This window comes from Ochlerotatus camptorhynchus, unplaced genomic scaffold (assembly GCF_037179485.1).
Source record: "Ochlerotatus camptorhynchus isolate MF236.1 unplaced genomic scaffold, CSIRO-AGI_Acam_v1.1 ptg000284l, whole genome shotgun sequence".
In the NCBI taxonomy this organism is placed as follows: domain Eukaryota; kingdom Metazoa; phylum Arthropoda; class Insecta; order Diptera; family Culicidae; genus Ochlerotatus; species Ochlerotatus camptorhynchus.
This window is the reverse complement of record NW_027040773.1, coordinates 3,588,239-3,612,809: the sequence shown is the minus strand read 5'-3', so window position 1 is coordinate 3,612,809 and position 24,571 is coordinate 3,588,239. Positions and strand designations below refer to the sequence as shown.

Below are 24,571 nucleotides of genomic sequence, written 5' to 3'. Positions count from 1 at the left end.
ACCTTCATCGATTTTCTCGCTACCGAGTTATTAACAATAGAGAAAATCGATTAAGAGAATCGATCATCGCAGTTAGGCCCTTATGATTCTGAACGCGATCATTGCTCTAAATAAAATGCTTATGTTTTGGTTTTGTTCTCTAATACGTAACACATGATTTTTATTTTCTCTCCTGATAACAGCATACTATGCAGTTTAAACGTACATCTTAGCGTTAGGTGCACATTGATTATTTTATGACGACGAGTTTTGACTTTCTTTTTCCTTTACTAAAACATAAACTTGTAATGATTAGAATAGGTCAGCACGAGATAACAGCTAACGGTCATGACCTTTCAATTCCGTGCTGAGCATTTCTCCGTAGACCATTTATGCGCTGCTCAAAGCATCGACACCTGGCAGGACCTTGCCCTCCAGCAGCTCCAAGGAGGCACCGCCACCTGTCGAAACGTGCGAAACCTGAGATTCCGTACCCCACTTGGCGCAGCACGAGGCAGTATCGCCACCTCCAATAATAGATACGGTTCCACCCTTCGTTGCTGAAACTACACCATCCATCAGAGCTTTCGTTCCATTAGCAAAGTTGGGGAACTCGAAAACGCCAGGAGGACCGTTCCAGACGATGATCTTAGAACGTGCAATCGGTGCAGCAAACGCTTCACGCGACTTTGGTCCAACATCCAGACCCATGTGTCCAGCGGGAATTCCACTTTCAACAGTAGCAGCGCCAACGGTAGCATCTTCGGCAAATTTATCGCCAGTAACAAAGTCCACTGGCAAATGCAGCTGAACATTATTCTTCTTTGCCTTGTCAACCAACTTTTGTACGATCTTTGATCCTTCCTCGTCGAACAATGATCCTCCAATTTCCATATTGTTCAGGACCTTCAAGAAGGTAAATGCCATACCACCACCAATGATCATTTCATTGACCTTGTCCAACAGATTTTCAATCAGTTGGATTTTATCGGCAACCTTGGCGCCACCCAAAATGGCAAGGAATGGTTGTGGTGGGTTATCCAGAGCCTGTGAGAAGTAACGCAGTTCCTTGTTCAACAATAAACCGGCAGCACGTTGGGCATATCCTTCACCCATCATGGAGCTGTGTGCACGATGAGCCGTTCCGAAAGCATCATTCACGTACACATCACCCAGCTTGGCAAGACTTTCACGGAAGGTCTTAACCTTGTCCTTGTCAGCCTTGACCTACAAAACAAGAAAAGAAAAATCTTATTCTAATATTCTCATGACAAGTGTTATATCGATCATTAGTGAATAATGACGTAATATTATGCAATTAATTACTTGGCACGATAACAATGAAACCCAAACAATAAGTCCTATATTTATAGAACGATCGAAAAAGCGAAAGTGCTTCGACCAATCACAGTCGCATCGTCACACATACCTTATTACCGGAAGCGTCGACGCCCTTGCCTTCCTCCTCGACGTAGAATCGGACGTTTTCCAGCAGGATCACCGATCCTACAGCCGGATCCTTGCATGCAGCTTCAACTTCAGCACCAACGCAGTCATTGAGGAAGGTCACATCTCGACCCAGCAGCTTCTTCATCTCATCGGCCACCGGGGCAAGGGTGTACTTGGCATTTTTGTTGCCATCCGGACGACCCAAGTGCGAAGCAAGGACAACAGATTTGGCACCCTTTTCCAGTGCATATTTAATACTGTCCAGGGCAGCTACGATACGCTGGTTGCTGGTAATTTTGCCCTCCTTGATTGGGACATTGAAATCCACACTAGAAAGAAAATGAAAGTGATAAGCAATTGTCTACGATTGATACTACTATGGCTAGCGCAATCAACCTAATCGCCATCATGTAATAGATATACTTACCGCATAAAAACGCGTTTTCCCTTCAGATCAACATTTTCAATGCTGAGTTTGTTAAGAGCCATCCTGAATTTGGAAACCTGAACAAACGGCCTGAGAATAATAGAGTTTTTTGCGGAGTGAAGATCAGTAGATTATACACCGACGAGTGCTTCTTTGAAAATGATTTTCGGCAGCAGGAAAAAAAATAATTGAATGTCACATCAAGGGCAAAAAGACAAGCGGTTTCTGTTAAAGCCCTATACAGTAAAAGTCTAGATAGAGCTGGAATTAGGGCGTAACAGCTTTTGTAAACAATGATTTCTTTTGATGATTCTAGATAGTTAAGGCTTGCCAATGCAAATCAACAACACCATCGGGTAGAAGAAGACTTCCCCTTCTCGACGGTTATGTTGGTTTGCGTGGGCGTGTCTTCAGTTTCTAGAAATCATCGATAGAAGTCATTGTTTACAAAGGCTGTTACGCCCTAATTCCAGCTCTATCTAGAAGTATGGACGTCTGCCAAAAATTGTTCCATTCGAACACTGTCAAAATCAGGGGGCTGGCAACCCTATATCAATCCTATACGTTTGACAGTAGGCAACATCTCGGGCCTTATTTAAATACGGCCCGCCTGACGTATGCATGGTGGAAAGGGACGAAAAATCGTGTTATAAGCAGAAAGACAAGAGTAGATGATAGCATCAAAAACATGGCCGCTAGCCAGGCCCCTGGTCAAAATGCACTTCTTTACTCGATTGGAACAATTCAGGCATAACATTTGATAACGGCACAAAAGCATTTGTAAACAAACTTTCTAAGGCCCTTTACACGCGAACCAAAGTACGCCCACGCAAACCAATACCACTTTCGGAAAGGTGATAGTTGTCCCTATCCGATGATGTTGTTGGTTTGCATGGGCGTACTTTGGTTCGCGGCTTTTGTGCCGTTATCAAATGTTATGCCTGAATTTTTTTTTTTCAGTTTTCTGGTTGCAGTCATCCATACTTTTACCGTAGGGCTTTAGTTTCTGAGCTGTGGGAGCTGTGCGGAGATAGTTCCAAACTGATTCGAGATTTGGGCGTAATTGCTTTTGTAAACAAACACGTCAATCTACGATTTCTCGCGAATAAAATCTGAATCTTGTAGACAAACTATACCAAATCATAGAGGAATCATCTGATTGTGTCATTAGTTTTAGAGATTGAGCATTTATCCGCTAGAAATTAGCGATTGTTTACATTGTTTACAAAAGCAATTACGCTCAAATCTCGGATCACTCCGGCAGTTGAGAAAAAAGCTGTGGAGTGTTGCTAGACAAACCGAAATGTGAAGTGAAATGTTTTAAATTCTCTGCACTGAAAAAAGTATTCATATAGTTTCTATTGGGAATACACATGATTATTGATTTTTATCTGAAATTCACATAATATTCATATGATCACATGAATTCTATGTGATAAATCACATAAACTCCATTGGACACATATGGCTCGTGTTATTTGCTGGTACGATTCCTAATTATGAAATCACATGAAAGTTATGTGAAAGTCTTATACCCCGTTCACATTACAGCCTATATCACGTAATATAGGCTGTCTTGCAATGAACACTCATACATAGGATTTCCAGTGAAAACTAGATGTATGAGTGCTCATTGCAAGACAGCGTATCCCTAATAAAAAATAACCATAAACGAACGATAACCCAAATCATTGAACTATTCCACAAATGGTTTGGATGATACCCAGAACACGTCGTTAAGCAAATTAACCATACAATTTTTATTAGGGATATCACGTGATATACGCTGTAATGTGAACGGGGTATTATCCATTGGAAATGTGATTTATGTGATCTCAGTAAAAGTGACATTTGATTGCTGAGTCTGAGATAATGCTTAGCTGAATCTCAGCAAACAAATGAAATGTTTGCTGAAATCCCAGTAACATTTTTTTTGCCGAGATTTGCACAGCTGAGCTCGGTAATAAAAAAAAACTTATAGGCGAATTCGTTTATTATCGGGGTTGGAACCAGTTCCAACCCAGTGCGAAACCGAACTTTTTGTCAGTGCGAACCTCTTCTTCTTCTTCTTCTTTCCTTTATTTAACGTCGGTCTCTGTTCCGCAATCTAGTGCCAATCACCGACGGACATCGATTGCCATCCATTGACGGCAATCGAATGTGCAGGAAGGCAGCTTCCACACCTGCGTAGGATATCGCACCCATTCAACACACATGGGCCGGGACCAACGGCTTTACTTCCTTTCCGAAGGAAGACGTGACCAGAGATTTTTATGCCTCAGAAAAACCCCACCGACCTCGGCTGGGATTGAACCCAGACCCATTGGGGTGTTAGAAAGCAGTCACGCTTACCACTACACCACCGGCGCCGGCAGTGCGAACCTCAACCTGAGCTAGGGTTTAAAAACAAACGAGTAAACTGACGTTTGTCAGAAAACAAGCAGACCCAATTCTGATACCCGATCCAGGTTGGAACTGAATAATAAACGAATTCGCTATTAGTGTGTACATATTTAAGGCCTACTGTGTTACCCGACTTATAATGAATATACGTTGTATACGAGTACCCCGAATACAACGTATAGTTTGTCTAATTTTACATTACAAATGCTATGCAAATACTCGTATACAACGTATATTCGTTATAAGTAGTCAGGTAACACAGTAGTTGCCATCCTATGCGGACCCCTCGCATCCTATTCTTCCCACGAGATCAGCCTAAAAGTAATATTTCTCTCTATCTTCTTCTTATTATCCTACCTTTCTACTTCGATCCGCAAAATTTATCTTGTCTTTGTCCATCTCAATCTCAAGTAACACTTTTCTGTGATAAAATGCTTCATTCCGAGATTAGTTTTCTATCTAAAGTATATTTCGTTTAGGGTCAGTACTTCCATCACGACCACCTGACACCATCCAATAATTTCAAAACTCCAAAAAACATGTCTCTATAGCTAGTGAGTGGAAGCAACCCTGCTTTCTAGTCGTTTTCCCTAAAATGTATCGATTAAATATAGAATGTACATTATTTAAATCTAACTAGTATCGTCACCTGATGTCAGTGCATTTATAAATATAAACGTACTATGACGTAGCTAAAAAATGAGTCAAAATAATATGTGAAACCATTATTTCGGGTTTCGGGCCAATGTCTTGGTCTTCCATGCAGGTCTACAGCATGAGATTAAGCTCTCCCACCTTCGGCAAGGTGTTTATGGGGGTTCGGATTGCTATGCAATTGTCTGTATCTGGTAGGGGGATATTGTAGCTTCTCACTGGCATTAGCTTATTAACCATCAACCGCAGAAACTATATGAATTATCACGTATCTCTGTTGTTCATTACATACCAAGCGAAAACTTAATCATAGTTTGTCATGGAGTGTAGTGGTTTTGAGATGATCGATAACCCACCCTGAAGGGTTCGTTTTTGCTTACTGAGCAGAAAATCATGGGATTAATCCCAAGCTCTCCCACAACAGAATAAACTGTCATCGTCGGGTTTCGAGAGCATAAAGCGTCGTAATAACTAAAAGTTGAAATGTTTAAATCATTATCGCATTGGAATTCCTTACCTCTCAATAAACTATATACTTTAACGCAGAAACACTAAATCTAATCTACGAAGTATACCGTAACAACGCTAATGTAATGAAAAGCATCAAATAATTCTCAAATTTGATCCAAAGCAGAGCAGAACTCTTAATAATGAATTCATATATAATTAAATAACTCATTTCAAACCAAAATCTCACACCTCAGTAGGCCTCGGTTCAATCCCAGTCGGCGCCGCTGGGATGTTCTGAGGCATAACATCTCTGATCACGCCTTTCTTCGGAAGAGAAGTAAAGCCATTGGTCCCCGGTTTATGAGCTAATGGGTCGATAGGTAGGATCCAGGTGTGGGAGCTGCCTCCCTGGCGTCGGTAGCATTGGTGCCCAGCACGGAAAACAAAATCAAGAAAAAAATTCAAATCAATAACACAAGTAAATGAAATCATAAACAAGATTTACGGTATTGCAAAACAAGCTCTTCTGAACGTTTACTTTCCAACTTTTACTATTACTATACTGTTACTCCGACTATCCCCTACATGAAACACTATTCCTACCTATCCGACCTCTTAAGCAGGATTCACTTGATCCCTGTGATTATTATTCTGTGGTGCCAAATCTTTACCCTTGTGCAGCATGGACTGTGATGTTTCACTGGATACCTGTCCCTATGACCCCCTTCTGTGCTTGAAAATGAAACTAATGCTACTTCTTATTGTGTACACAAAAACAGCTGTAACTTTTTAACTATATAACCTATAGCACATGACAGTGAAGATTCTTTAGTTTATAATGTACTAGCTGAGTGTGCCCGGCCTTGCTCGGGATTCAATATTAGGTTGAGTTTATGCACCAATTAAATAAAAGCATGCTATATTGTACGTAGCCCCCCCCCCCTCTTATCTAAGGGGCTACCTCTGGTGACCTCCACATGCCAAATTTGGTTGCAGAAATTTTCGTTTCATTTGTATGGGAGCCTCCCTTTAAAGAGGGGGAGCGGTCTCGAACCATCATAAAAACCTTTCCCTGCCCCAAAAACCCATGCATACAAATTTTCACGCCGATCGGTTCAGTAGTTTCCGAGTCTATAAGGGTCAGATAGAAATTAATTTATGTATATATAGATACACGTAAAATATTCTGTAATCTTGGCTGCTAGTAGTCGATATGTATCGGTAGAATTTTGAGCGTAATTGATTGAATCTTTAAGAAGTTTGAGAATTTTATGCAAAACGCTTCTTTTTGGCATAGCCTCTTTAAAAAATCAATTTCTTGGAGTGCAATGAACCAAGTTCTTCCATATATTCGTATACGTAGCTTTGCGCAGAGGCGATATCGTAATCCGAGGCGCAATTATTGCTAGTTGAAAATTAATATATTCGTATACGTGAAAAAAGTGCGATGGAAAAAAATCTACGTAGGGGAATTTACGTATTCTCGTCAATCTAAGCAGCGTCTGCACTTCTACTAGCATTTTCTCAGCGTCACGCACATATATGATGTGTCTGTTTGTTTACATTCATCTGCTGCTTGCTTCTCTATCCATTCCAATCGACAGAATTTTTCAAAACGTTTTGAAAGCGTTTTTACAACGCTCCAAACTTCTCAGGTGAGTGTGACTATTGTCGGCAGCCTCTTTTTCTTCGGCAACCTTCCCATTAGAACTGCGTGTTAACCAGCTGTTCTATTATCGGCAACTCGAAATCAACCCCATTTTGTAGTGCGTATGCTTTATTTGAAGAAAAATGTAGCATTACTGGATTGCTCGATCGTTCAAATATAATCAGATTGAAGCTGGAAGGCTAAACAATCGTTTGGACACATTCAGGGAAGTGCGTTGATGGGAAAACATAGTGAAATTAACGTTTAAATTTTGGTTGCCGAAAACAGTCAATGGGTGCCGAAGCCAACATTTACCCTATGTTTTCACGTACATAGCATTGACGTGAAGAGTATTCATAAGAAACTCGCAATAAGGCTTTCTTTCAAATGGATCGCGCTAAGTTTTGCAATGATAATAATATTTCCGTATATTTTTGCTATTTTGTGTGTGTAATCCGATTGAGGGTATATTGTTTACTCACTTTACTCAAATATATTAATAAAGTAACTCTTCTCATGCTTCGCGTTCTTCTTATGCCAATCAATTAGTTCCTAAACCCATTACACTAGTACACGTGAAATTCACAATTTCTCTGTTCACATTCAATAGTCGGTTGCAATTATTTATAGTATTAGTACTTCTTCTTGATCATAGACATTACCTGTAATAGTCAACAAGTAGGTAGGTATGTGTAAATGTTAAGTTAATTGATTCACTTCACGTTCAATGTAAACATCTAAGCAAAACACACCCGGCTAGTTTTACAGGTTTCTTATGGTTTTTTTTTATCGTTTGTCGCACATGTCATCATTCAATATATAGGTAGGTCTAGAGTGAAAAAATAATCGTAATATGTTAAAAAATAATAAATGTATAAGAAAACCATCTAAAACTATTACCACTTTCCCATGAATGCTTTACGGTATCGCAATGCTCTGGTACGATTCTGAGAGATGCTTCTGCCGGGCGAGGCCGATGTGTACTGGTGCTGGTAGTATTGTTGATGTTGATGATGTCCCGCCGGAGCCGAATTGCTGTCCTCTCCTTCCTCTTCTTCATCTTCCTCTTCGATGGTATCGTTCTCATCATCGTCGCCATCGTCACTCGGCGGACGTCGCGGATACTGACCACAGGGCATGGGTTGAAGGTTTCCGTTAATCTCACTACCCTGCTGCACTTGGCGTTGACGGTGCGCACAATTATTTATAATGTTGTTGTTGTTGTTGATCGATGCCGTTGTAGTATGGTTACTGTTGTTGTTGTTGTTGTTGTAGGTAAATCTAAAGCGACTACTCAAACTGTTTCCATTGCAATCCAGCTAGCTCAGTAGTGTTCGAATCTCTTTGTGCATGTGACAGAGGAAATCCACGTAGCTGGCGGAACCGTCACTAATACCGCGATCCTCGACCAGGAAGTGACGTAGTACGTTTTCCAACTTGTCACGCTGCCGTACCAAAGTGAGCTACGAATCGGATGAAACAAAATAATCAATTTTCTTCGTACAAATCAGATAGGTTAGGATACGCCGTATTCTTCCACTTACCCTCATGCACCGATGCTGCTCGTTCTGTATACTGTCGACAATTCCCCGAACACGTTTTGAAAGTGGATTGTCGAATACTGGTAAACCCGTACGGTCTGTATCGATCTGCTGTGTGCACTGTGCTCCGAAGACCGATTGTGTAAACTCCGGTGTAAGACCCAAGCCCAGCCACAAGAACATATGAATACCGTTTTCTGCAAGTGAATAATAGGCATGTTTGAAAACTATTTTTACCAGGAAGGATTTGTCGTTGAACATACCCAAAATGTAAGCACCATCTTCCATCATTTTATCCGCCGTGCATCGGATGGCGGCTGGGACGTCAGTGTCTTCAAGCTGAACATCGTGAATCGGTATTAATCGCGGATAGAAGAATTGCACTGAAGTCGGCAAATCCATGCTCATTACAAAGTAGATCGCATAAGACCGGTCATCCAAGGTCAGATCTGAACCCCCTGAGAAGGCATCGTTCTTCAGCAGACACGAGGTGTACAATGGCAGTAATTTCATGCATTCCGGTAGGATCAACTGCCCGGCAGAAGTAGGAGAAGCACAATTCTTGCGGTAACATGCCAGTATTTGCGCTGCTCGATTGATTAGCGAATCTTTGATCGCTTTCGGATTGTTCTCAAGTAGCTTGAAGAGACCTTGTTTGGCGAAGAACAGGATGGTTGTATCCAGGTCGCAGCTGCGGAACAAATCCGCCAATTGGGTGCACGTTTTGAGGCTAAGATTCAGAATACGTAAACGGCGTTGCCCGGAGCAAGATGTGTAGAGCAGCGCCACCTGGATGAATACATTCTCATCCGTTAGCTTATCATCATGTTTGATCTCAATTGCTACCGCCTTGTCGCAGTCTGTTAATGAAAAGCATCACCGATTAGCATCAATACCTACGACAGAAAGTAGACAGTCACATACCAATACTGGCGATTTCCATATCCGTGGTGTTGGACATGAAGAAGTGTCCGAAAAAGTCAGTTGGCCTAATACCAGTAGATGTACGAACGCGCATGACGGTGTCGAATGCAATCGGCCTCGAAATATTTTTAATCAAATCATTAACCAAACGGTATCCATCTATATCGGCCTGCAAAATAAAAATCGAGTTTAATTCCCAATCCACGGAGGTCACGACCATATTACAAATACCTGGAAGTAGGTGTACTTGTAGACCTCTCCTCCCGTTAAACGGGCAACCTGGCCAATCGTCGCCAGGTCGATATATGAGTTGTTGAAAACGAACAGGTCTACCGACACACCAGCACCAACGCATTCCTGACCAAGCATGTTGTAAACCGTTGACTGTGGAGCTGTAGAAAAAATAAAGGCTATAGGCCATACCTAGGCACAATAATTAAAAGAATGAACTTACTCAAAACCGTCTTCTCCTTGTCCGTTCCAAGCAGCTTGCGATCGTCGCGTGACTTCAGCTTACCAGGAGCTTCGGCCGTCGGGAGCGATGAATGGAACACGTACAATTTACCAGCGCATTCGGAAGCCTTCAGCGCTTCGAGACCAGCTTGAAGTGCCGGCAGGAGAATGGTCTCGGTTTCACGTGTCTCTCCGAACATCTTGGGAATCTGTTCCATCAGGGAATCGATGACAGCACTGGATTCTTCCGGATCGACCAGAAAACCATCCAGGAGTGGCATGAACATTTCCTGTATGAAACAAACATCAGCAATGTGGGACAATCGACCGTCGAAAATAGTTAAGCAGGATACCAACCTGGACATCTCCGACCACCATCATTTGTGGTTGAGCCAGACTGTCTTTGACGTTGTAGAAGTGAACCGAGTTGTTGTAAGTGATGAAACCGACCTTCATAGCGGTCTTCTGCTGACCCTCATCGATGGGTAAGTTGCGAATGATGTTTTTCATTTCGGAGCAAAGTAGATGTACCAGCCCGGACTTAACGTTATTATAAGAAACATCGATTACAAACACCATTGCCGGTGGTTTGGGTGGAGTATTGTTCCTACAGTAATCCTTGGTAGCAACAAATTCATATGTTCCCAGAACCAATTCCGGGCGTTCGTATTTGTCCATGCGTTGGCCAGTGTGGTCCAGATGCTGGAAATACTCCGCCGGAACGTCAGTGGTCGCCTTACAGAGCAGACATTGGAAACGACGTCCACCATCGATGAACTGCATGAATGGACACATGTAAGCCTTGCAGCGAATGCACCGTATAGGACCAAGTTCACCGAAGTTTACGATCGGTGGAGCAAGTTCTTTCTCAGCGGGTCGCGCAAAGGGTGATACTATTAGCGAAAATGGAACAGCGCTTTGCTTCATCATGTCCGTGTTGGCCGGGACGTTGTACATCGATGACCGAATGAAGCGTGGCCCGGAGTTGCCCTGATCTTGTGTAGTGTACTTGGTGGTCACTAATGGTGGTACCAGACCGGCTTGGTTGGTCGCAAACACACCACCATTGGAGCGTTGGTTCTCGCTCATAACCTGAATAGGATTGGGCATGCTGTCCGGATCGAGACGTTTCTGCTGTGGCGGAGGAGCCATCCCTCCCGGCGGGTACTGTGGGGCACCCGCTGGACCCTGCTGATACTGTTGGCCCGGCATCTGGTTATATCCTTGTGGTGCTGCCGGTGGTTGCTGCGAAATCAGAAGCAATAGAGTTTCAAATAATCGATTGAAATATCTTCAATGGAATGGTATATTGGGCTTACGATAGCTTTAAAATAAGTGCTTAATGTTGGGGGCGACCCTGGCGTAGTGGTTAGCATCCATACCTCTCACGCCAAAGTCACGAGTTCAAATCTCATCCCCGGACAAGTCACGAATGACCCAAGAGCGTTTAAGTAACTATAATAAAAAAAAACAAGTGCTTAATATGTAAGCAAGTACTACGAAAGATGAACAGTTATACACCCGTTGATGGATAATCGGATTGCAACTGAAGTGTGATTTAAAATTCCTAGTCCAGTAAAAAAGAATCCTAAGAATCACTTTAAAATAATAAAATAATCCAGAAATCCTTCCATCCGATTCAATGTTTTTCTCTTTTATTATGAATATTGAACATAATAAAATACTCATCCTCTGAACCCGATGAAATGTTTTCAAACAATCGAAATAATTATACACACTTAAATTTTTTCGCCGAGATTCCAACAGCCGAGTAGTTCTGCAATTTATTTAGCTGAGATTCGGTAAAACAATTGAACACAGAAAACAAAATACAATTCGGCAGCAGGGATTCTCGCATAAATGCGAACCATTGCTTGACCTTACCACAAATGGTTATGGAACTTTACATGAACGTTTGTGTGATAAAGTTTTAACCTTATGTATGATGGTTTTTTGGAAGTGAACCGTATAAATAATGGGTTGTTAAGAACCGTTACCATTACAAATTCTTGTGTTGTCTATACATTTTCGGAAAAGGAATTATCATATAAACCTTTTTATTTATGATTTGAGAACTTTAACGGTAATATTGATGGTAGTCAGTAAGGTCAATGGATGGTTTTGTAACATCGATCAATTTTATGTGGAATATATCGCGGATAAGTTGCCTGTAAATTAATGATTACCAATGTTGAACGACAATACAAAACCATCCATGGACCTTACTGACTACCATAACAATTACCATTAAAATTCTCAAACCATTAGTAAAAAGATTCTAATAGTTTTCTTTCTGAAAATGTATGGAGAAAACAAGAATTTGTAATGGTAATGGTTCTTAACAACCCATTATTTGCAAGGTTCACTTCAAAAAAACCATAACACATAAGGTTAGAACTTTATCACACAAACGTTCATGTAAAGTTCCATAACCATTTCAGTTAAAGTTTAGCAGGGATTATAAACAATTTTTAACCATTTTCGGTAAGGTTAAGTTATGGTTCGCGTTTATGCGGGTTTGTACCTAAGTTATCTTGCAACCCTTGCTAGAAGCTAGCATTTCACATTACTTTTACTTTTGATTCGATTTACGTGTAAAATAATAATTGAGTGCATCGCAATATTTTGCAAACTTAAGAATTTCATCAGGCTCGACTACTGAACGACTCATATGAATGTTATAACGGTGAATTATGAATGATTTTCGTCTAACATGAAGTAGCTCTTATACGCCTATAACGCTTTAATTCCCCCAAGCGTTGAAAGACGAGTGGTCAACACACAGGACTCGTAATCTCAACGTCCATGGTTCGGTTCCAGTCTGCTCTACTTTATTATTTTTTTTTTATAAACAATATTTTTTATTAGGCAAATTAGTGAAATTCATACTGATTTATTGTGACTGAAATTCAAAAGTGGATCTTATGGAATTCTTACGTCCAGTGTTGGAAAAGTTCGCGATATTTTACGAAGTTCACCAATGGAAAAGTTCGCGAGTCATAGTGAGTTTTCGCGAACTTTTCCATCACTGCTTACGTCCATTTGCCTCAGTGCCCATTTCTTGGTGCCATTAATTAACCAACTAACATCAATTAATCAATTGAGTTAGAATATTGTTTTTGATTCAAAAAACTAGTTGAATTTGAGAAGCATCGAAACAGAAAGGTGGTTGAATTTATGTTCGATTGCAATACTCTCAAATTTAATGTTGTAAGAATAAAAAATCGTCGGAAAAAATGTAATGGGAATGTTCGATTAGCTCACATTTTGAAAGTTCATTTTACTCAAGATATTCTCTCCGTCCATATCTCATCCCTCTGAGTATTACTACGCGGAAAAAAAGTTTTCATGTAGTTTCCATTGGGAATGCATATACTATTTTTCTATTAACAACACTAATGATATCTATGAATTTCACATAACATTCATGTGATCAAATGAGTTCTATATGATAAATCACTAAAATTTCATTTGACATTTTGGCCACGATGCCTGGTCGAAGAAAGCTGTCGACAACAAAAATCCAACGATTGAGGAGCTGATGACGTTCGTGAAGAAGCGGTGTGAGATGTTGGAAACCTGCTCAGCTTTCTCGAAAAAAAGTGGAAGTAAACAAAAAAGAACAAGCGAAAGTGGAAGTGAGTGAGGACATTAGTGACAACTACAATCAACCAAAAGCGAGAAGTGTTGCAGAGAACATGCTACGCTCGTTTGTGAAGAATTCAAGAAGATGGATCTGCAGGAAAGTAGATTTGATGCAACAGGTGAAGCTGTGTTTCAACGGGCTTCACATCCAGCGAAATCGTGTCCCTCAAAATCAGTGTGCCATATACCGGACTGTAATCAGCGGCACCATACGTTGCTGTGCCGAAATGCGAGCAAGGTGAAGACGACAGCAAGCAACCCAACCAAGGATCCACCAACCGACGGTGAGGAACAGGCGATTTAATCATTCATGGCAGCAGTTGAGAAGCAACCATCGATTCCGGTATTTCCTACAACTGTAGTGCATATGCGAAAGGAAGATGGTACGTTTGCTCGTGGGTGCCTATTGGTTCTGGTGGACAGACATCAATGGTCACGGAGGATATCGTACGGAACCTAGGCTCGTCAGGCGTAATTGGAAGCTACCCAAGTAACCGCGTAGCCCGCTAATAGCCGGATAAGGTTAATATAGGGCTTTCAAGCTTTATATCAACTTTATATTGCAAAAAGGGCCCTTATCGGGCTTGTTGGTTACTTGGGTAGTGATGACTGGTATCGGACAGCAAACTGCAGCTGCGACTCGCTTTTTGCATCTCGATTCATTGTGATCTCCATAGCGTCCCTACGTCCTTGGCAAAGATTCAACATCGAAAACCTGAAGCTTTTGGAAAAACGTTAGCGAAATGGCAGATCCTACCTTCAACAAACCTGGACAAATTGATGTGATTCTGGGATCGGATGTCTGGATTGCTCTCTTGGAGGGAGGCCAGGTCAAGGACAAGAGTGGCCAAACGTTTTCGGATCTATCTTAGCGGGACGATACGACGAAGCAGAGACCATGCAAGGGAATCATGTCATTGTGAGTCTGCATATAGAGATGCCATCTCAATTCATGCCCTCTGAGAAGGTCATTGAGCATTTCAATTCGACAAACCAATGCAATAGTTCTGGACGCTTCGTCGTAAAATTGCCTTTTGACGTTTCGCTCTCGGAGAGTCCCTATAAGCTGCGATGAAGAGGCTCTTTGCTACGGAAAAGCGACTTGCTTCAAACCCGGAATTCCAGAAGGAATATATCAGTTTCATGCGCGAGTATTTGAAGCATGGCCACATGAAACCAGTTCCGGACAATCAATTGGAAAAAAATGGTTCCGAGCACTACTATCAACCGCACAACGCGGTGATCCGAGTAGACAGCAGTACAACAAGACATCTTGTGCCACTGTACAAAACCGCCGTCCTCTGTTCGAATGAAACCTCATACCATTCAAATGGAAACATCGAAATCGTCTTTTCGAATGATAGCTGCAACCGGATGACGGTTGTTTTGAAATCAGATGATTTTCCTCTCGAATACAAGATGAACATTGTTATGAAAAATGACAGGACCTTCAGTTAGAATGCGTAATGCTCTCTGCAGAATGATAGTCATCTTAAATTGAAATGCATTTGGTATTGGTCCCCTTAACGCAAATCATTCAAAACGATGGTGTAAATAATTCTATCGAACGTCATTTGCTTCTCTGAGCAAACAAACGAGGTGGAAGCATATTATATAGTCTGGCGCATAGAATTTCGATCTATCAAAAAGCGGAACCAATTCAATATATTGTAGACCAGCAATTGAAAAGGCACTAACAACTTTTATAAACAAAACGTTGATTAATCTTTCCTCGCCAATCGAACGCAAATTACCGGCATCATAGGATAGGGGAAACTTTCATCAACCCAAAGATGGTGTTGGTTTGCGTAGGCGAGCCTTGAGTTACGAGAAAAGGGTTTCCGAAGTTTTGATCGCAATAGCTGATGTGCTCTTTTCTGTTGTTGGTTGTGATTTGCTCGATTGGTTCCGCTATTTGACAGCTTAATTAACCCATTTGTACCTTCCTAAAATTGTCCTAGCTCGCTATCTACTCTCTATATGCAATTTCCACACTGCCGTACACTGTACACAAACATCATCCTCTGATCGAATGAAACCTCAGACCATTCAAAACAAAAGACCGAAATCGCTTTTTCGAATGATAGCTGCAACCGGATGACGGTTGCTTTGAAATCAAATGATTTTCCTCTCGAATACTGGATGAAACTTGTTATGAGAAGGGATAGGGCCTTCAGTTGAAATGCGTAATGCTCTCTGTAGAATGACTGTCATACCAAATGGAAATGCATATGGTATTGGTTCAGCCCCATAACGCAAATCATTCAAAACGATGATGTAAATAATTCTATCGAACGTCATTTGCTGATCTGAGCTGACAAACGAGATGGAAGCATATGCATCGCTATCAGAGCTTTTACGAACAAAGGTAAAGGATGAAAACCAATGTTTGGCTAATTCGTGGTAGAGGAGGTTTTCTCCACCACCAATTTTTTTTTGTATCTATGATGGATTTGGCTTATTATGGCTATTCAGTATGGAATTGTACATAATCAAATTATAAATCTTATTAAAAGCACTTGCATGTCACACCCTCGGTCACACCATTCTTAAATGTTTGTCCTCTGAGTGCCGTATGTTTTATAGCTAATTTTCAAACGAAAATCATCCTGTATTTGGATGACAGTCATATGGATGTTCATCATCTGACGACGAATTCAACCATAAGAAAATCATCCGAAATTCGAATGCATATTGTTAAAGGGCTCGAGCAATGCAATAATCATTCGAAGTATTGCGGATGTTTTGGTTCAGTGTACTCTAAACAGAACTATCAATTCTATACTTTCATCTCCTCATTCTATCGTATCAAAATTACCACTTTAGTCTGTTATTTGAAATTAGCTTAATTGGTTCCCAAGATTCTATCCGCCAGACTATGAATATAGCGACTATAGAAGCAATAGTCATCGCTTTCAGAGGTGGTACGAACTAGAATCGGTGTATAATGAGTCACGCCAAGAGTGAAGCCAAGTCTACCTATTGAACTGTCAAACTGGCTACCTATTGAGCAAAGTAAACAAACATTACGATGCTATGAAAGGTGTACGAAAGGTATTGCAATAAAATGTAAAATATAATCGAAATGATCATAAATACGCAGTGAGCATTAACTTGTCATGGAATACGTTTAGTAATGACCAGTAATGAGAATTTCTACTATTTTTTGTTAATTTAAAAAAAAAAATAAAAAAAAAGATAATTTGACAAAATAACTGATATAATGATTTAGGGGAATTTACGTATTCTCGGCAACCTAAGCAGCGACCTTATTTCTATAGCCTTTTTCTCTATGGAACGCACACATATGCAGTATTGGTTTGTTTACAATCTTTTGCTGCCAGCTGCTCAAACAATTTCAGTCGAAAGAATTGTCAAAATCTGTTTTGAAACGCTTTTACAAAGCTCCAATCTTCTCTAGTGAGAGCGAGTATTGTCGGCAACCAGTTTTTCTTCGGTAACCGTTCCATTTGAACTGCATGTAAATCTGCTGTTCTATTATCGGCAACTCGAAATCAGCTACAATTTATAGTGCGTGTGTTTCATTTCAAGAAAACCCTGCTAGATTGCTTTTTCTCAGTGGTAAAAGTATAGTCAAATTGAAGCTGAAAGCATAAAGAATCGTTTGCATGCATTCAGCGAAGTGTTTTCGTAAGAAAATCCAGTGAAAATAGTGTTTCAATTTGGGTTGCCGAAAATAGTCTGTCATGCCGAAGCCGTCATTTCCCCTACTACAGCCGCTATTTTTATTTATAGAGATTGCTAAAGTATGATTGTGTCAGTGATTTGTTTTCATCGGGAAAATTTTCCGCTATGAAGTTTTTTTTCCCGATGAAAACATTTTGCGTATACGTATACGTGACGTAGTGTGCGAACGATAAACGTCAGCAATCTCTATGGCTAGAAGTAATTTAAAGTTGATGTAGAAGTCCTCTGTTGCCAAGTGAAAAGAAAGGGAATCTTTCGAAAACCGTGATGCGAGTTAAACTGTTTTTCTCTTGGCGTGACTCATTATACACCAACTCTAGTACGAACATTGGTAAATCCGGATAAATCATGGAAACCGTAAATTGTCTATTTCATGGTGGAGGAAGTTTCCTCTACCAACACTTCCTTTTTGTATCCATGATGTTTGACTGTTCATGGCTATTCAATATGGAAATGTAAACGATCGAATTAATAATCTAATCTTTAACATTTGCAAGTCATCCTATCCTTAAATTGTTGTCCTCTGAGCCCTGTTTGTTTTACAGCCAATTTCCAAATAAATATCATCCTTTTATTTGGAGGACAGTCATATGGATGCTCATCAGTTGATGACGAATTCAACCATAAGGAAATCATCCGAAATTGGACAGCATACCCACATAAATACGAACAATTACTTGACCTTACCAAACATGGTTAAGAATTGTTTATAATCCCTGGTAAACTTTATCTGAAATGGTTATGGAACTTTACATGAACGATTGGGTGATAAAGTTTTAACCTTGGTTTAATGGTTTTTTGGAAGTGGACCTTACAAAAAATGGTAACAACCCAGCCCAACAATAGGTAGTGTTTAATTGGAAATAGGAATAACTTTTCGGTCATCAAAACAAAACTTCATTTTTCTCGGATCGGTGCTAATGTTACTTTCGACATAATGAAAATTTGCTCTTGATATAATCTCATAGTGATAGCAATGTTTAACATATTAAGCAGGCTTTTAATCATACAAAGCAGATCGCTAGCTTTCATGCTAAAAAATACTGGTTTTTGAGTCAATAGTTATTATACGTCGTTTGGTGACCCCCTAATGTTACTTAAGACAAAGTGTCGTCTCCTTACGTGCAGCCCATTCATCATTTTAGGACCACCGAAATCATCTTAGGGGCTGTTTATAAACTACGTAGACAGTTTTTTGGTATTCTTGACCCCCTCCCCCTGCGTAGACAATTGTCCATACAAAATTTTTAAAATTTGTATGGACCGTGGATAATGGTCGCTAGATAAGAACCTCCTTAATTAAACTATGTGGTAAAATTAGCGCGAAATCTGTTTGCATAGCAGTTATTATCACAAGAGAAAGTCGACGAAAAGAATCAATCAAAGCAGATAGGGCCATTTGAAATGCTCATCGAGATTTGCACATTTCACTAAGGGAGATTACCAAAGATATCTAATTAACAAGATATCCCACTGATCAAGTCCTCAAATAAGGCAATGGATATATCACCTTTGTGTGATCGCAGAGCCATTTGGTGAGTGTACATTGAAAATGTTGGGAGTCCCCCGCCAACTTCACCACCAGGACTAATTAATTAAGGCTGTGAACCATTTGCCGAGTTAAATTTAACCCGTGGTTAAAAGTGACATTTCGAAAATTATTTTCTATGTTCGAAAATCCCCGTGCTGTCGATAGACCGGTTTTCGAGCCACGGTTGTCAAAAATTAAACTTTTTGTCTGTCAGAAATAACTATGCCCGGATAGGAGGGTTAATCGATAACTTTCCATCTGTCAAATTTTAACCAAAAGTTAAAAAAATCGCCAAATGGTTCAGACGAGGGTTCAGAGTGTAAGGCTGTGAACCATTTGCCGAGTTAAATTTAACTCGTGGTTAAAAGTGACATTTCGAAAGTTATTCTTGATGTTCGAAAATCCCTGTGCTGTGCATCGACCGGTTTCCGAGAAGAACTCAGCCACGGTTGTCAAAATTTAACTTCTTGTCTGTCAGAAATAACCATGCTCGGATAGCAGGGTTAATCGATAACTTTCCATCTGTCAAATTTTAACCAAAAGTTAAAATAATCTACCAAATGGTTCAGAGCCTAAAATAATCCACCAAATGGTTCAGAGCCTAAGAGGTGTCAGCATGACAGATGCCACAATGCCAGCGCGGCCGTTGATGATCAGCTGAGGAAAGACGACAATATCATTTTAGATGTCATCATCATTATATTGTGATAACTAGATTCTATTTTTTTTTGTGATTGCTCCGTTATTCAATCATTACGCAACAGAAAACAATCACACATTCACGCTCACATCATGATGGTCTTATAATATGTTTTGCTTTCAAGTGAAATAGTGTCCAATACCGTCACCGGTATCAGGAAGATACAAATCTCTAATAGTATTTGATGATTTGCGAAGCTGTTGCTCAAAATAATCTTTATAAGCATATATGTAATCATGGAAAAAACAAGCCCTCTCTCTTAAGAATTATTCCAACACCCTCTGGATATGCAACGTATTGTTATGTATGGAACCCACAAAACATCAAATCCATTAGTCGGACGAACGAGAACGAGCACGATCCGGATGAGACGGAGGCCAAATAAGGCGCATCAACTCCCACACGCCGCGAATTGAGAGAGCCATAAGAGCCAAGCAAGAGCCTTCGACACAGGAGTAAGTTACGCGCTGCATTCATCAGTGCCACAGCGAGTGTAATGAAGCACCGCTTATGGGCTTTTGTTTTTACAGCCTCAAATTAACCGGTGGATCACAGACGGCGTGGATCAGTCTATCGCCAGGCCAGGGTAAGGCGTCCGCATCGGTGAAAGCATCCACGATATGCGGACCGAACGAAGGCTCGGGTGCAGAGGCTAAGCAGCAAGACAAATGTACGAGAAGATCGTGAGTAAATGAGAGAAAAGGGTGGAAAGATAGAGGAAAGAAGAACTTAGTGAGATTTAGGAGACGCGGATGCGTCAAGTAAGGGTTCAGGAGTTAAGGAAAGAAAATGGCAAGAGAATAAAGATTGTACGATGAAATCTAGGGTATTGTTGAGATGATCATTGTGCGTTGGCCGGTTCGACCAAAGCTTTCATACTGCTGAGGTCGTCTGCAACAGTATCGAAATCATTGCTAAAAAAGTAATAAAATATACCGTCTTCCTTTCGAACACAGCACGCATTCTATTAAAAAATAACGTTGGAATAATGATAACTTTCCTCTTTTATAACATAGGAAGGTATTTGTGAAAGTGAATGATGACGATGAGTGATGACACCGCTTCGTGTTTTGAATTGCGTTGTACCGTTCACTCAGTGGTGTGGGTTTGTACAGGCATAGATGTTAGTTTGTGTATTTTCTTCCAACGCTGCAGTTCAACGTTGTCTCGTCGCAAACCGTTTGGCGCTGTTATCCGTCTCTTTAAATTCCAAAGAGTGAAGGGGGTCTGCTTTTACTGATTTAAATAAAATGCTCCATTTGCAAAATAAAAGCTTTTTAAGATTGCACTCGTATACCTCCCCATGGAAAATTGTGAAACCATTATAAATTTCATAGTTCTTCTATTCTTCACGAGTGCCAACTTTGATCTGCCAATTATAACATTGACTCTGGATGACACCACGTCGCTGGAAGCGGAAGACACAGTGTAGACATACGGGACAGAAACCATTAAAAGGAACGATCGATTCTTAAGAAACCGAAAAACGAGTGGCTCAATATGAAGTACATATTACGGACTCAGGACGGGCATATCGTCTTCTGGAAGATACTGATAAATTGTGGAATAAGCTTTGTTATTTGACTCTGTAGAGTTTTTGTAAAACGGCTGAGCCTAATCATTAATCACAACTGGACACGACAAACTGCAACCAATACATTGATATTTTGTGATACGTCCGTCTCCTTTATTTAGTGCTTTTTGTACTATGGAAAGGTAATGAGGTATTCGTTTTCGTACAGTTAAATCATAAATACTTGCTCTTCTCACAAAAGGCTCATTCTGTTGTGTTGTTTCGCATTAATCGAAGTGTTCAGTGACCTTTCCAAAGAAACGCCCTCTCGTCAATCAAAATAGGTCTTACCTATGACTCCTCATTTAATTATGTGCTGTATAATTTAAAAAATTCTGTAACCTCTCCAAATACGCGCCTTCCCACAAATCAAAATAGATCTTCTTAGCGACAAACACAAGCGATGATACTGATATTTGACCATGCAACAGAACCCTGCTCGAACCTTACCGTCAATAAGAAGTGCTTAGGGCCAGAGTTCGATATGGCAGATCTTATACCCAGCAACGCACCACGAAAAGGTGATCTACCACCGTTACTGGTAAACCATCTAATCCGAGTTTAATATCAGGATTGCAATTGATTGCTCCTAGATTTTTACCTTGGGCTACCCCCATTTCAATTTTCGCGTATCAAACATACGTACTCCGTAATTAAGATCTGAAAAATCGCAGCTTTTTGGAAACAGTGAACGGGAATTGGCATACTAATGGCCCATTAAATTAATCAAGTTACAGCCACTTTTATACTCACATTGTATCCACGCGGATGCGGTGGCGGCATATGCGGTCCCCCCGGCATTTGCCCCATTTGTCCCGGCTGAGGGGGATAGCCCTGTACGTTGGGGGCTGCTGCGTTCGGCATTGGAGGCATTCCCGTATTCATTGTTGGAGGCATTCCTGGACCTGGAGGATACTGGTTAGGAGGTACACCCACTACACCACCACTGGTTGGCTGCATTGGTGGCATTCCACCTGCCGTCGGAGGATATCCGGGTTGGCCGGGAAATTGCTGCGGATGTCCAGGTTGTGGTGGATATTGAGATGCTGGTGTTTGCTGGAGTGGTTGTTGGAGCGACTGGGGTGGTTGTTGTTGTTGATGATAGTGCTGAGGTTGCTGTACAGGATATGCTGCAGGCGGTAATCCCGGTATCGATGATGTTTGCTGCCCCATGGGAGGCATCGGTTGTCCCGGTCTTGGAGGACCTGCTGCAGTAGGTGGAAGCTGAGGAGGCATGGCTCCTAGCGGACCAGATGTCATCGGGGGCATAGGAGGCATTCCTGGTTGACTGGGCGATGGCTGTTGATGTCCATTGGGTAGGCCAAAATTTTGCATCGGTGGTCTATTTACTCCCGCAGACGGAGGACCATTTTGCAATGGCGGTTGAGACTGAGGTCCTGGTGGGAATGCTCCCGGCATGGGTACTGCACCCGATGGGGGACGTCCAACCATTTGTTGATTAGGGAACGGTGGCCCGTTCATATTGGGTTTTGGAGGACCGCCAACTGACATGTTTTGAAATTGATTGGGTAGCTAAAAGTAGAATTTGTAAATACAATATTCGTTTACATGTATGTCACTGAAATAATGTAAGTTTGCATATTTTGAATATCTTGTGACACATAACTAAATGCTCATCATCCAAAGTTGATATGCCAACACTACAACAAGTATGCAAAACCTTTTCCATCAAACGAGTCAGCAAGATACTTACACTTTGCGGAGCTCCATTGACGGGTGGTGGAGGCATCTGACCCATTCCCGGTTGTTGCCACCCTTGGGGCGGCTGACCGTACGAAGTCATCTGTGGATTCATTATCAGCAACTATTACAACTGCAACAGCGTAATCAAACAAAAACACACAAAAATGTTTAGCTATATAATTATTTTCCGCGTTATATTTTCGTGCCTTCGTTCGCATCGATGACTTGGAACCTCTCGGACCCCTCAATCACTGTGCTGCAGACGTAGATTGATCGCCAGACGACGACGATTGGGACGGACGAAAAGAGAAATTCTTTTCATCGTCTTTTAAATGCCTGGCTAGATGCGAAACTTACCTTCTGCTATGCTAAACGATGTCACTTAATCCTCTCTGAACAGCGTAGTAATTTTTACAGCATAATTCGGAAGCAGTTAACGCAGAAAAGCACTTAATTCACGGCAATTTTTCTGCAATTTCCACGTCAGACATGCACAAGAAAACAGAACAGTGTCAAATTTGATGGCCCTCCTCGATCTTTTGCAAGCACGACTGAATCCGTTTGTGGGCGAGGGGAGATGAAAGCGGTAATATTTTGGTTGTCACAGCTGTCAGTTGCCTTCTGACGATGCCACGTAACTTGACGAAACATTTATCGAAAGTTTAATAGGGTAGAATCAATATTTTCCGCCGAAATGATTCAATCTTTTAGCTCAGGAAGTACCATCCTTCGTTCCCTATAGCTAATTGAAGCACCCCTCGAAACGTAGGAAAATCCATGGTGGGTATAGACTAGAGAGGGTCTAGAATATAGACACTCTCTAGTGTAGACGATTAATCGTCTTCCTCCATCTAGCACACGGGGATGAATTGATTCATTGTTTTCCCACTAATCTGTTTCTCTTGTGCTCGCACTCGTTCGATTTTGATTATGCAGTGGTGTGTGCCGATTAATCGTCAAAAAGCTCTATAAGTTTTTGAGATTGCTGACGTTTATCGTACGCACACTACGTCACGTAAACGCAAAATGTTTTCATCGGAAAAAAAACTTCATAGCGTAAAATTTTCCTGATGAAAACAAATCACTGACACAATCACACTTTAACAATCTCTATAACAGTGAAAGCCTGTGAAAGCTCGTTCGTGTGGTGGATTTGAAAACGCGCGAGTTTCTAATGCGTGTTTCAAAATGCATTGCACGTGTAATTTGATTAAAGATGTAAAACAGTGTAACCAAATAAATTTTACAAGTTCCCCTTGATTATAAAAGTATGTAAATATCTGTGAGAAAACTAAAAAGTGTGTAAATGTCTGTAACGAAAAAAATGTCTGTGAAAAATAAAAGTCTGTAAATTCACAGACATGTCTGTAAATCTGGCATCTCTGTTATAGACTCGGTTATAGATGTGTTTCGGACCAATGGATCATTTTAGATGGCTGAGTTTTGAACCCACCACAGCTTTCATTTGGCGCTACTGTATACGGACGAACCAATGTAAAATACTGTGGTAGCCACAGTACGGTGCTGTCAAAACCTCAGCATCTTCAATGATCCATTGGCGTTGACGGCGACTCTTTAGCTCTTTACTCCAATGGTAAAATCCTGAGTACTGCGAACTAACTCAAAATGCTTGTCATCTGGGAGCTGAGTCAAACTGTCAAACGGGAGCCAAACATTCAAAAGAGCTCAGAAGTCTCGCGTAACGTTTGAATAGGGCCTATGATCAAAATGTAAACAAACCGATTTTTGATACCATTCTGTAGCACTGGTAATTAGCTACCA

At 40.9% G+C, this 24,571-nt stretch overlaps 2 protein-coding genes across 3 annotated transcripts; both read right to left on the bottom strand.

Annotated features, from left to right (window-relative positions):
* Window positions 1-272: 272 nt before the first annotated feature.
* Pgk (phosphoglycerate kinase) lies at window positions 273-1,971 on the bottom strand. Its single transcript, XM_065228138.1, has 3 exons — window positions 1,856-1,971; window positions 1,409-1,757; window positions 273-1,206 (listed from the first exon to the last, which is right to left on the bottom strand). The coding sequence occupies exons 1-3, from the start codon at window positions 1,915-1,917 to the stop codon at window positions 370-372; spliced, it is 1,248 nt and encodes a 415-aa protein (XP_065084210.1). The 5' UTR covers window positions 1,918-1,971; the 3' UTR covers window positions 273-369.
* Window positions 1,972-7,412: 5,441 nt separating this feature from the next.
* Window positions 7,413-23,350, bottom strand: Sec24CD (Secretory 24CD). Of its 2 annotated transcripts, XR_010518178.1 has the most exons (11): window positions 23,147-23,350; window positions 22,800-22,919; window positions 21,839-22,618; window positions 10,286-11,173; window positions 9,930-10,218; window positions 9,707-9,867; window positions 9,476-9,644; window positions 8,815-9,411; window positions 8,555-8,748; window positions 7,911-8,473; window positions 7,413-7,839 (listed from the first exon to the last, which is right to left on the bottom strand). XR_010518178.1 is itself a non-coding variant. In XM_065228174.1 (10 exons), exons 2-10 carry the CDS (start codon window positions 22,899-22,901, stop codon window positions 8,330-8,332), a joined length of 3,324 nt encoding a protein of 1,107 aa, XP_065084246.1. In that variant the 5' UTR covers window positions 22,902-22,919; window positions 23,147-23,350; the 3' UTR covers window positions 7,413-8,329. The 2 variants fall into 2 exon arrangements, 1 of the variants encoding a protein (XP_065084246.1); XM_065228174.1 differs by having other exon boundaries at window positions 7,413-8,473.
* Window positions 23,351-24,571: the final 1,221 nt, after the last annotated feature.

Coding starts and splice junctions, on each gene's coding strand:
- Sec24CD (XM_065228174.1), bottom strand. CDS start 22,901: ATGAATCCACAGATGACTTCGTACGGTCAGCCGCCCCAAGGGTGGCAA. Junction 9,868..9,929: donor CAAGGAGAAGACGGTTTTGA/GTAAGTTCATTC, acceptor TTTTTTCTACAG/CTCCACAGTCAACGGTTTAC. Junction 9,645..9,706: donor ACAAGTACACCTACTTCCAG/GTATTTGTAATA, acceptor TTTATTTTGCAG/GCCGATATAGATGGATACCG.
- Pgk (XM_065228138.1), bottom strand. CDS start 1,917: ATGGCTCTTAACAAACTCAGCATTGAAAATGTTGATCTGAAGGGAAAA. Junction 1,758..1,855: donor GGAAAACGCGTTTTTATGCG/GTAAGTATATCT, acceptor TTTTCTTTCTAG/TGTGGATTTCAATGTCCCAA. Junction 1,207..1,408: donor TCGACGCTTCCGGTAATAAG/GTATGTGTGACG, acceptor CTTGTTTTGTAG/GTCAAGGCTGACAAGGACAA.